Source organism: Cyclopterus lumpus, chromosome 14 (genome assembly GCF_009769545.1).
Source record: "Cyclopterus lumpus isolate fCycLum1 chromosome 14, fCycLum1.pri, whole genome shotgun sequence".
Taxonomy (NCBI): domain Eukaryota; kingdom Metazoa; phylum Chordata; class Actinopteri; order Perciformes; family Cyclopteridae; genus Cyclopterus; species Cyclopterus lumpus.
In genome coordinates, this window is record NC_046979.1 from 9,672,882 (window position 1) to 9,683,895 (window position 11,014).

At 40.9% G+C, this 11,014-nt stretch overlaps 1 protein-coding gene across 9 annotated transcripts; it reads right to left on the reverse strand.

Moving 5' to 3' along the window:
* Positions 1-76: 76 nt before the first annotated feature.
* LOC117742495 (zinc finger X-chromosomal protein) lies at positions 77-9,060 on the reverse strand. 9 transcript variants are annotated; one of them, XM_034549923.1, is made up of 9 exons: positions 8,539-9,060; positions 6,367-6,463; positions 6,027-6,120; positions 5,806-5,937; positions 4,864-5,013; positions 4,285-4,413; positions 4,059-4,193; positions 3,768-3,935; positions 77-2,897 (listed from the first exon to the last, which is right to left on the reverse strand). In XM_034549923.1, exons 3-9 carry the CDS (start codon positions 6,118-6,120, stop codon positions 1,597-1,599), a joined length of 2,109 nt encoding a protein of 702 aa, XP_034405814.1. In that variant the 5' UTR covers positions 6,367-6,463; positions 8,539-9,060; the 3' UTR covers positions 77-1,596. The 9 variants fall into 9 exon arrangements, with proteins under 9 accessions (XP_034405814.1, XP_034405813.1, XP_034405816.1 ...); XM_034549922.1 differs by having other exon boundaries at positions 5,806-5,946; XM_034549925.1 differs by having other exon boundaries at positions 3,768-3,911; positions 8,539-9,059.
* Between the last annotated feature and the right edge of the window lie 1,954 nt (positions 9,061-11,014).

The window sequence follows — 11,014 nt, forward strand, 5'->3', positions numbered from 1 at the left end:
CCAGGTGACTTAACTTAAAACACATTAGTGGACAGTAGGAAACCTTAAAAAAGGGGCAAGTAGATGACAAAACGGCTAAAATACTTTGCTTTTATTATCTTTAACAAATACGATGAAGTACATCCATAACAACACAGTTCAGATTTCTGTTTTATCAAGTGTTTACATCTACACGCTTTGTACAGATTTGTATACAAAACAATAATTTACGTCCCATAGAAGTCTAGTTACACTTAACTATACAACAACTTGTAAATGAAATAAATATAAAAACAGGAATAATCACAGGTGATAACAAAAATGTAAAAAGCCATAGTACAAGTACACCACCAGCACCTGTCTTCTGAAGTTGCATCTAGAAAGATATACATTTTCCATTTCTACTGGCAAAAGTACATCTGAGGGCATAACAAAGAGTTCAATCCATAGTTTCATAACTAAGGCCAGACAGTTATATTGGGACACTGATGAACTTTAAATGTTTTTAACCCAGCCTAATATCGGTATCAAACAGACATTTGTAGATAATGTTTTTTCTGTGATTTAACAGATATCATGTCAATTCATGTGAGAAACAAGTTTGTCGATGGGAAAAGAAGCCGCTTGTCATCAGTAATAATGGTGAAAATATAGTTATTTCAAATTATGGGATTTCACTCTCCAGGTTGCATTAATTGATTAGAAATACCTTCAGTGAGGGCTTCATCTCTGCTGCTTCGGGCACTCGTTCTGAACAACTTACAGTACACTTACTGAAACTGAAATATCATAGGAATATGATAATCAAGTGATGGGGTAATGATGGCATTGTGATATAGGTGCATATGTGAACTTGTATTCACTACAATGACACATCCACTATTTCACTGTGTATTTTGTGTTAATTGAATGATCGTGGACCGCCGTGCACAACGCTAAGAGTGATTGTTTCTTTTCTCCGAGTGCTGTACAGTCAGCCTTGTGTTTTTAACAACACAACCAAAAGCACTGTTACACGGTGTGTGGGGTTGGAGCACCGGGAAGCACAACAGATGCTTGTTTGTCAGTCACTCTTCCTCTTAGACACACACACACACACACACACACACACACACACACACACGCACACACACGATCTGTACCAAGATGGCAAGTGCTACTGGGAACAGGTTGCTAATTCAATTTAAGTACATGTTAACAAACTGATGCAAATGTTTTGCAACGCAGACTTCAGTTTTGAGACAAATAATTAGGACTATTGTGACTGACAACTGATTGCAAAATATTTAAAAGAAAAATGTATATCTACAAAGAGACATCTGCACAATCTGCCATGCACAGTCACCAGCAAAGGGACATGCAGGTAAAAGTGCAAGTCTACAGAGGGGTTCTGTTGCTATCTCGGACAGAGCATTAATGTTATATACATGTGTATACATTTATGAACAAACATTAGGCTGAGGATCAAAAAAGAGCAAAACAACAGAACGGACTAAGTGCAGCACGTGCCACATTATTTTAATGTGACTGGTGGCGTGCTGAGGGTGCAGAGATTGGGGTGTGATGGTTACTTCAACATTGTTCTTTGTTGTGGCACAGTATTTGGCTCAGTCAGAGTCACTCTGCCTGCACCACGTCCTTGTGGTGGCGTATGATATGCTGGTTCTTCTCCGAGGGTCGTCGGAAGCCTTTCGAACAGATCTCGCAGCGGTGCGGATAGTCTTTTGTGTGAATGGAAATCACGTGTCGCTTGAAACCCGAAGCATCCCCGGTGCTGTAGTCGCAGTACTGGCACTGGTAAATTCTCCTTTCTTTTTGTCCTTTGCCAATAACGACAGTCACACTGCTGGCTAAGCTGGCTGCACTGACTCTGCCAGGAGGGCCAGGGGCGCTGGACGCGCTAGGTGCAGACTTTTTAGGCGTCACAACAGGAGTGTGCGTCTCTGTCCTCTTTGACTCACTCCTTTCTGGAGAGGCCTGTTGCTCCTTTGTGTGGACAGACAAGATATGGCGACTGAGAATAAAAGGGTCTGCAATTTTGAAGTTGCAGTGCCGGCACTGATGGAGTTTCTTGGTGCGATGGGATACCGAGTGCTTCTTCAGTTCAGACGGCCGGTGGAAGCCTTTACCACAGATGGCACATTTGTGTGGATAGTCCTTGGTGTGAACAGATATGATATGGCGTTTCAGGTCACTGGAGTTGGAACTTTTGTGATCACAGTGGGCACAATGGTGGGTCTTATTTTCCTCGTGCGTTAGTCCGTGCTGAATTAACTCCTCCTCATCTGCAAAGGTCTGGAAACAGCGCTCACATTTGTACGGCATCTCTTTGCTATGCTTCGTCTTGATGTGGGTCTTGAGATTAGAGGAATCGGCCGACTTGTAGTCGCAGTAAAGGCAGGAGTACGGCTTCTCGCCCGTGTGTGTGCGCATGTGTTTCTTCAATTCTGAAGGATGTCGAAAGCCTTTTCCACATTCCACACAGATGTGGGGGAAGCTTTTACTGTGAACTGCCAACAAGTGTCGATTGAGCAGTCCTTGCTCAGCTGTTTCATAGTCACAGAACTTGCATTTATGCATCTTGGTGGGTGTTGTAGGCGGCTGGCTCTTGGGCTCTCGATGGTGGTGCTGCAGTCTGTGAGAAAACAGCGCTGCCTGCTGGTGGAACTCCTTGCCACACATTTCACACTCGAAAGGGGCCTTGCTGCTCAGAGCGTGCACCTCCATATGGTTGTGGAGGCTAGCTTTCTTGTTGGTGGTGAAGTCACAGTCTGTACATTGGTACTTTTTCCTTGTCAGAACATCCTGGTGGTGATTCTTGGTGTGGCGTTTCAGGAAGCCTCGTGACTTGAACTTTTTACCACAAAGCATGCAGGGGTAAACTGTCAGAGGCTGACCATATGGGCCGATGATGATGGCTGGAGAGAAAAATGACAAGAGGGAGACGGAAATGACAACATGGCCATAATCTTTTTTTTTCAAGTAAACTGTTGGTTACCTTTAATTTTAATGTACAAATCCTTTTAAAACTATAACAAATAACTATATATTTAAAAGGTAATAAACCATATATTCCTTAGCAATAACGATTTCAATAAAAACAACTGTTATCACTGACGTGTTGTTAAATGTACAGAAATATAAGAAAATATATCATTGAATGAAATAAGCAGCTGGACATATTGGTCCACACATAATCATTCTTTAAAGGACTGTTCTGGGATTGCAGATATTTAAGTTTGATATCATCTGGAATCAGGCAATACATACATATGTAACTAAATACGGAGGAAGATTTTAATGCAGAAGTCCATATCATGCACTAAATTTAGAGTGTCTCAGTATTAGAAGTAGAGCAAATGGCTTTTCCTCAAGTAGTAAAAAAGCATAGATGTAAATTATGAAGTAACTAAGGCAATCTAAGGAAAGCACAACAGCTGATAAGCCTGCACAAAGAACATAAGCGATTTCAGCAGTTGAACTAGTGCTGCAGGTCATGGAGGGGTTAACAGGTCACGCTACAGTCTTGCTGATGGATCGACCGCCTGGTTACACAAGTCCTATTGTATAGTATTTTTACTTGTATGTAGGGCTGGGACAATTCAGCGACGTAATCAATTAAGTGAAGTAAACATACTGATTCACCAGTTTCAGGGAAGGGGTTGCTATGGCATACAGCAATTAAAAGTAATCAATTTGACTAATTAATAGAATTTTACTATATTCTTTTGGGGTAAATTAGTTGTTTACCCCAAATTCCCCGCTTTCCACCATTGTCTTGCTCTTACCTGTCTGTACCTGGCGAGGCTCCGACCGTCTCTTGCTCTTGTTACGCTGCCTACCAATTTCATCAACCCCGTCAGATTCATCGATGTGCAGCAGTGCACTGGCTGCACCGTTTCTGTTTTCACAACTCTCGCTATCCTCCGCACCTGTGAGACCAACAGAACTTCTGCCTTTAACACAAAAATAAACAAAACCAGCATCTGTAAAGCTCAAGGCAAGAAACTCAGGGACGTGGTAGATGCACAGGCTTCCAGTGTTGTTTTTAAAGCAATTTAATAGACAGGGGTGCTGACCATAAGCAGCTGCCCAGGCCACAGGCATGAAGTCCTTGCTTAGAGACACGCTGTCATACGAGCGGTCGTGAGTTACTGGCTCTTCGCCTCCTACCACCACCTCCATATAAACCTCATCAGTCACCTTGGACCCACCTGTAGATGAGCCCAACATGTACAAAACCAAAAAACTAGTAATGTTTACTTTCATGACAGTCACACCCCCTCGTTAGATCGAAGGACTCACCATGGTTTCCTTGATTGTGATGAGAATCCCCGACTGACATGTAAACCATCTTCTCTCTCAGCGTTTGGCCTGAAGACTCTGTTAACGCCACACTCTCCGTGTCTCCATCGCTGATGTCAACCGATTCTCCTGTAGAATTTAAACAACTTCTAAATGCTAACATTTTTGGCAAATCTGTCACACATTTGTCAACCTGTTAAAAACTGAGGCTTCAAACTATTTCCAGGGTTCACCAAATTACATTTAAGACTTTTAAATTCCTCTTTAACGCTAGAATGTAATACTCGTTTCACAAATCGCATCAATCAATAATTCCCTTCGAAAAAGAGAACGTTCTTCTAATCAACAAGACAACAAATATTTGATATTTAATTATTTGTGCTTAACGGTTGACGCATCAGTAAATGTAAGCAATGAACTAGACTCCCCTGTATTTTATTTTATTTGGAGTTTATATCTAAAGTCTTTTCAGAAACAAACCCAAATCTAATATTGTATCCTGTGGGAATCACTAGTATTATGGATATAATTAGCCCCTTCTTTATTCCTAATAGAGGTTTAAGGTTCACAGCTACTCACCCATGTCGTCCTCCCCAGAATCAGCCTTGAAGATGTACACCTTTATCACTTCCTGCCCATCTTCATCCTTCTCCACTTCCTGGTCCTCCACAGCTCCCTCCACTGTTACCTCCGTTCCATCCTCCGATACCATTTTTCCCGCTTCGTCCACTAGCAAGGGGGACACACATCACATCACATTGAAGACATGCAAGTATGTGAGATCTGCCAGTCACGAGCTGGTGAAGTTATTAAATCTACAACATGAATGCTTATCACTACTTATGTTTAATGAAGATAAAGCTTGGATATAGTTTCACCATTTCTGTACATCAATAAACAAGATAAAATGTATTGCAATTAATATTTTGTTTTTGTAATAGCTTGTCTGAATACTTAACAAATATTACCCAGTCAAGTCTGAAACCAGGTACCATGAATCATCTAAAAACAAATGTTGGTTTAGAAGTAGGTATCATTTATTTATACTACAGATGCTTAAAGTTCACTATCTCTGTCATCTGATCTCCCTGCATGTCCACCAACACACAGTTCAGATCAAACTCTAAAACTAAATGGAAATGACCCATCCTCAAACCAGGTCCCACTTAGGGTTTGTAGTTATTGCAGAATATATGGAAACTGGCTGCAATGGGGCGACTGTGGCTTAGTGGTAGAGCAGGAGGATCAGTAATTCGATCCCCCGCTCGTCCATGTCGAGGTATCCTTGGGCCAGACACTTAACCCAAAATTGTGGCTGCGGTGTGTGAATGGGTTTACTGATTAGTTAGGGCAGGGGGCACCTTGCATGGTAGCCCCTGCCATCAGTGTATGAAGGTTGTGAATGGGTGAATGATGACTTGTAACGTTTAAAGTACTTTGAGAGGTCAGAAAACTAGAAAAGCGCAAGTGAAAGTCCATTTATCAGAGATGTTTGTTGTTTGACAACAGAGATAAACTTACAGGATATCATTAGATAATCTCCACACCCATCTTGGTCGTCCTCCTGCTGCTCTGGGTCCAGCCCATCTTCAGGGATGTCTCCCATAGCAACACCTTCCTCTTCCCCGTCAAGAGCCATCACGCAGGTTTCAACTGCGACATCTTCATCGTCATCACAGTGCACATACTCAGAAACCACATCCTCAACAGCATCCTGGATGACTAGCTCGTCTGGGGCAAACCTGTGAACTGCCATGCCTTCCCCCTCGCCTTCGGACACCAACACAGTCTCTTGAAGCTCCACAACAAACTCCTGCCCGCCGGCACCACCCTCATCTGGAAGAAACAGGATTACTCAGTCAATCAGATGATTGTGTGTGGATGTTTTAAATGGAACATTTTATGTTTCCCGATTTCCTACTGACTCAATGCAACATACCAAACAACACTTTTCCCATTATCAGGCTAATCACAGAATTCTACTTCTGAAACAATACTGTGCAGTGTTACCGTGAACTCACATACTCCAAAAACATACTTTGTGGGAATTAAAACAGATTAAATAGAAGCATGGCTAATTACCCGATCCGTGTAATATTATTTTAGGCTCTTCAGAATGTATTGCAAGTCTGGTGACATCCTCATCCATTGTCCTCGCACTGCATTTGTTACTGAACAGCTGAAAGCAGATGACAGAAAGGTTTAGATAATTGGTGACCAAATTTGTTGGAAACAAAGTTTAACAGAAGAACCATGCCAACTCCATCAATCTCAAAAACCTCTATAGATACATTATTCATTATCATGCTGTTACTCTCCAAACTAACTTAGATCAGTCTCTAAATTCAATTCTCACATATTATTTAATACATGGATAGTCATTTTTGTTCAGTATGATGATCATAAAAGCAGACTGAACCAATGCACTGCAGCAGGTCACCCAAGTCAATTCAATGCATAATAGAGAATATATACCAACGTTTTTTTCCTCTTGTTCTGTGTGTTACAACTGTGAATCTCAAGCAATTTAATCTGCTTCCAAAACTAATGTAAGTTCATGGTCATTAATGTGGTTTAAAACTATTTCAACAGAAAAACAAATGCAGCTGATCGAGCGTGATTCTAACATTGTAAATTAGCTTAATTAATTAACTGAAAAAGTAGTACATTTTCCAGATGTATGAAGTCATTTTGCAGTTTACTGCATGTGTTGGTTTCTGTGGGCTTGACAACTACTTCAAATTTCTAAAAGAAATATGGCTTGGATTTCAAACAAATGCTTATTTGGCAGCAATTACTATGTATTGAAAACTGCCATAGAAGTATTGATTTTTTTTGCACTTCACAGTACTCATTCATTGAATAAGCACTAGTATTCAATCTCCTTTGTAAAATACATATTGTATTAATATTAGATAATAGTCAGTTGAAGCCATAGTAACTGCTCTGTTTAATATCGCACTGTGCTTTGTTGTATCTTGTTGCTGCAACAAACAAGTTCCTCTATATAGAACCTCATTTGTTTTGGTATGATATTCCACACAAACAAAGATAGAAAACCAGATATGGTCACTTGATTATTTTTTTTAATGCCCTTGAGAGAAATCTGGCCTCACAGTTAATTTCTGAAGGGAAAACACTCGAATAAATGACTATTAAAGAGGAAAGTTGTTCAGTGTTAGCTTGCGTCTGCAGCAAAAGGACAGCAAGAAATGCACTGGCATAATTCTCACTACCGTAGCTACCAAAACTAAACAAATAGTGCACCAACGTGGAGATAAAAGGTGACATAACGTGTGACCAAATATCCCCCCGTCACACACACACACACACACACGGGACGCAGAGATGTAAACAGTGGTGTGGACGCTGCAGCCGGGGGTGCCATTTAATTCACACTGAACGTACCATCCCCCACCTCCAGGTGGAAAAGGATGACAAGGTTGTGAAGCGTTGTGGCGCACAACTCAGTGCGTTGAAAGATGCCGCCGACACATTAAAACCTACCATTGTGATCAAACTAACTTAGCTACTCGTTCATGTCAGACTAAACCAACCCCCGACGAGGGGATTATTATCGTTCACGGTAATGTCTTCAACTGACCACTGGAGCATCGTCGGCACTGAATACACACGTACGGTCCCGGTTGACGCGGACAAAACACACTTTTAAAAACAGGAGATTGCGCCCACGTGTATTAAGTAGCATAAAACTACAGAATAAGAAAGGATGTTACGTTAATTCTCCGCTGAAGAGGCTATGCAGTAGCCAGCTAGCGGGAGGATCGCTCGACACACACACACACACACACACTCGTTTCCCACAACAGATTTTCATTAGACGGCCGTTAGCGTCCGCCATTTTGCTAGCTTGATGTCTGGACGAATGCTAATTTCAACACCGATTGAAAGCACACCTCGGCGACTAGGAGTGATAATTGCGCTTCTTCTGCAGGTTGTAACGCACATTAACGGTTAAATCAAATGCAACATAACGTTATGCAACGACGTCTAGCGGCTACAAAGCCACTCATTTAAATCGGGCGGGCTAGCTACCCGGATAGGCCTGAATTACCAATTACGGCCTCTGTTGAGGCCCGGGCCTGAGAAGAAAAGGCCCAACCCTTTGCGGCCTCTCGGTGACAATGAAGAAATAAATTAAAATACCACATGCATGCAAAAACAAAAGAGACACGAACACGCAAACAACTCTGCAAACGGAAGCCACAGGAGCAAAAAAATTAACCCGCGTACCAGATGTATGCTGCAGGAATGGCCTCCGTCCGCACCTCGGCTTCCCGGGCCGCCTGGTTCCCCCAGACTCGGGCTGGATTCAGTCGGGAATTTTGTGTTATTTGGGCGGGCCGGAGAGGAGCAGAGAAGGAGGGGTTATGGGTGGTTTCTGGAGCTCCGTTGAAAGCAAAGCAGGACGTCTGGAGCCAGATCTTGTCATGCTACAGCCCCCCGCTCCTCCAGCTCCGAGGCCGCCGTCAGCACACGTCACAGCCCGATAGCAGCAGGAAAATGCGGAAGGGTTGTGGTGGAAATCACAACGGCAGGCACCAAACAGGCCATAGTCTGAGGACGGCTGTTCAAGCGGGGTTTGTCAAAACGTGCACCGTAGTGTTCATTTTAATTAGTTTATGCCCCGAGGTTGGTTTCGCTAGTGATGGTTGAGGACTGCTTCGCTTCCCCAAACAGCAGACTTGTATGCGGCGGAGAGGTGGATAATAAAAAGTGATTAAACTATGACCTGCAGACGGAGAGCATCCAACATTTAAACAAACCGCTGACTAGTTGTTCACCCTCTCACAGTATGAGTTTCAGTAGTTTAAACCCAATTGTTTCTTCACAGCAACCTCGACCTCCTGCTCAAAAATAAGAAATGGTTTTGGAATTATAATTATTTTGTAAAAAAAGCCATTTAATTACAAGTTAATGACTTTAATAGAGATATTACATTTTAATAGAGTTTCTAAATGTTTACTTAACTACAATTATCTGACAGCTTATTTATAAATGAATATAGGCTATTCATAGGCTACAAAGTGTTTATCCGCCTTTAACATTAAACATTAAAAGACAGTATGTTGAATAGTTCAAATGAATCCTCATGCAGTTAAAAGTAGTAATAATCAAGTATCACAATATATAATACATAGCACTGACATGGACCACGGTCAGATAATGAATAGTTTAAAATGTGATACTTGAAATACATTTAGCTGATAAGCAACATATTCAACACAGGATTTTTGCGTGTCATTTAAAAAAAATGTTTTAATCATGCCAACGTAACAAAGGATCTCAGACCTTCCACCACTGATCTAAACTACTGGTACATGAGGCTATGCATTTGTAATACTACAATCCAAGGTTAATTCCTGGGCTCCTCTTATTTCAGAAGTTATTACTTATATTATAAGTATGGATTTATTGCAATGTCAATACAACATCTGATTGCTATAGAAAAACTGTAGCTTTTCTCAAATATATATATAATTTTACCATTACAGGCCTCTGAGAGTATAGTAAGCATGTTATTCCCAAACCTCATGTGTTCATTTACTGATCAGTAAAGATTATGATTAACTCAAATGACAGTTTAATGATTAAATGCCAATTTACTAACCAAACAAAACATGTTTATTGCCAATAACAACAGTCAGTACAAATCAATAAACAGTAAACTCTATCTGGCAGTTAGTTAAGCAAATCCTTCTTTTCAATCTCAAAAAGATGCCATCCTTCCTCAGCAGAGGGATCAGCTGCTCCTCTTCCCTTGTAGAACTCAATAGTCATTGAGTTGTTATCTGCTACAAGGATGGATGCGCGTGCTGCAACAGTGAGTCTTTACTGCTGTCTACAGGTTGAAGACAAAAATAGGACATGTGAAGTATTTAACTGTACATTAGTTCCCGTACATCATGATTTATGAACCAATGCTCAAAACTGGTGGAAATATTATATATGAATATTACAATTAACACTTAGTCCATGAGAGTATGTGTAAAAAGGCCTCCTCAAGACTTTCTCTGTCATTCATTAACCTTAACCCTCATATAACAGCACTTGATGAACATCTTACCATGAAACTCCTGCAGGATGTATATGGCTTCCAAGTAGAACACTGTTCCTTTCCAAAGGTCATATGTGAATTTGTAAATGGCAAAGCCAATCACATTGTGACCTAGAAGAAAACACTATGAGTAGGGTTTGAATCTTAAGCATTGACCTATTCATTAAAGAATATGACTCCTAAATTGTAAAGTTTTGTTTTTGGAGAAATGTTTTAATCTTCTGACTTGGACTTCAGCAATTAAACAGTGGTATAATGGATTATCTCCAAAGCCGTCTTATAGTAGATCTACAAGTGAGACATAGAGCTTTTTTTAATCCAGATAAACATATGTACAAAACACTTATAGTTCAACATCAAGTGGGTTAAGAAACCTTTCTCGGTCAGCGTGACTTTGTCCTCAATCTTCATATAAATTTAGCAAAATACTAAAAGGCAAAAAGAAACAAGAAATAAAAGTGAATTATGCATTCAATTTGGACAGTTTTCTCATCAAATGACCTAATTATCCCATTATTGGGTATTCACGTGAACAATAAACCGGACTGAACTGACAACACAAATGCACTTTACCAAAAGGGACAGCGCAGACTCTATCTGCGGGGAGAGACTCAGGACCTTTCTCAGCTCTGGTGGCATCAGCCATCTTCT

What these genes read in the sequence shown, in the direction of transcription:
- LOC117742495 (XM_034549919.1), bottom strand. Translation starts at nt 6,433, where the DNA reads ATGGATGAGGATGTCACCAGACTTGCAATACATTCTGAAGAGCCTAAA. An exon ending in AGATTATCTAATGATATCCT is followed by an intron (nt 5,014 to 5,805) that starts GTAAGTTTATCT and finishes CCCCCTTGCTAG; the next exon opens with TGGACGAAGCGGGAAAAATG. An exon ending in TTCTGGGGAGGACGACATGG is followed by an intron (nt 4,414 to 4,863) that starts GTGAGTAGCTGT and finishes TAAATTCTACAG; the next exon opens with GAGAATCGGTTGACATCAGC.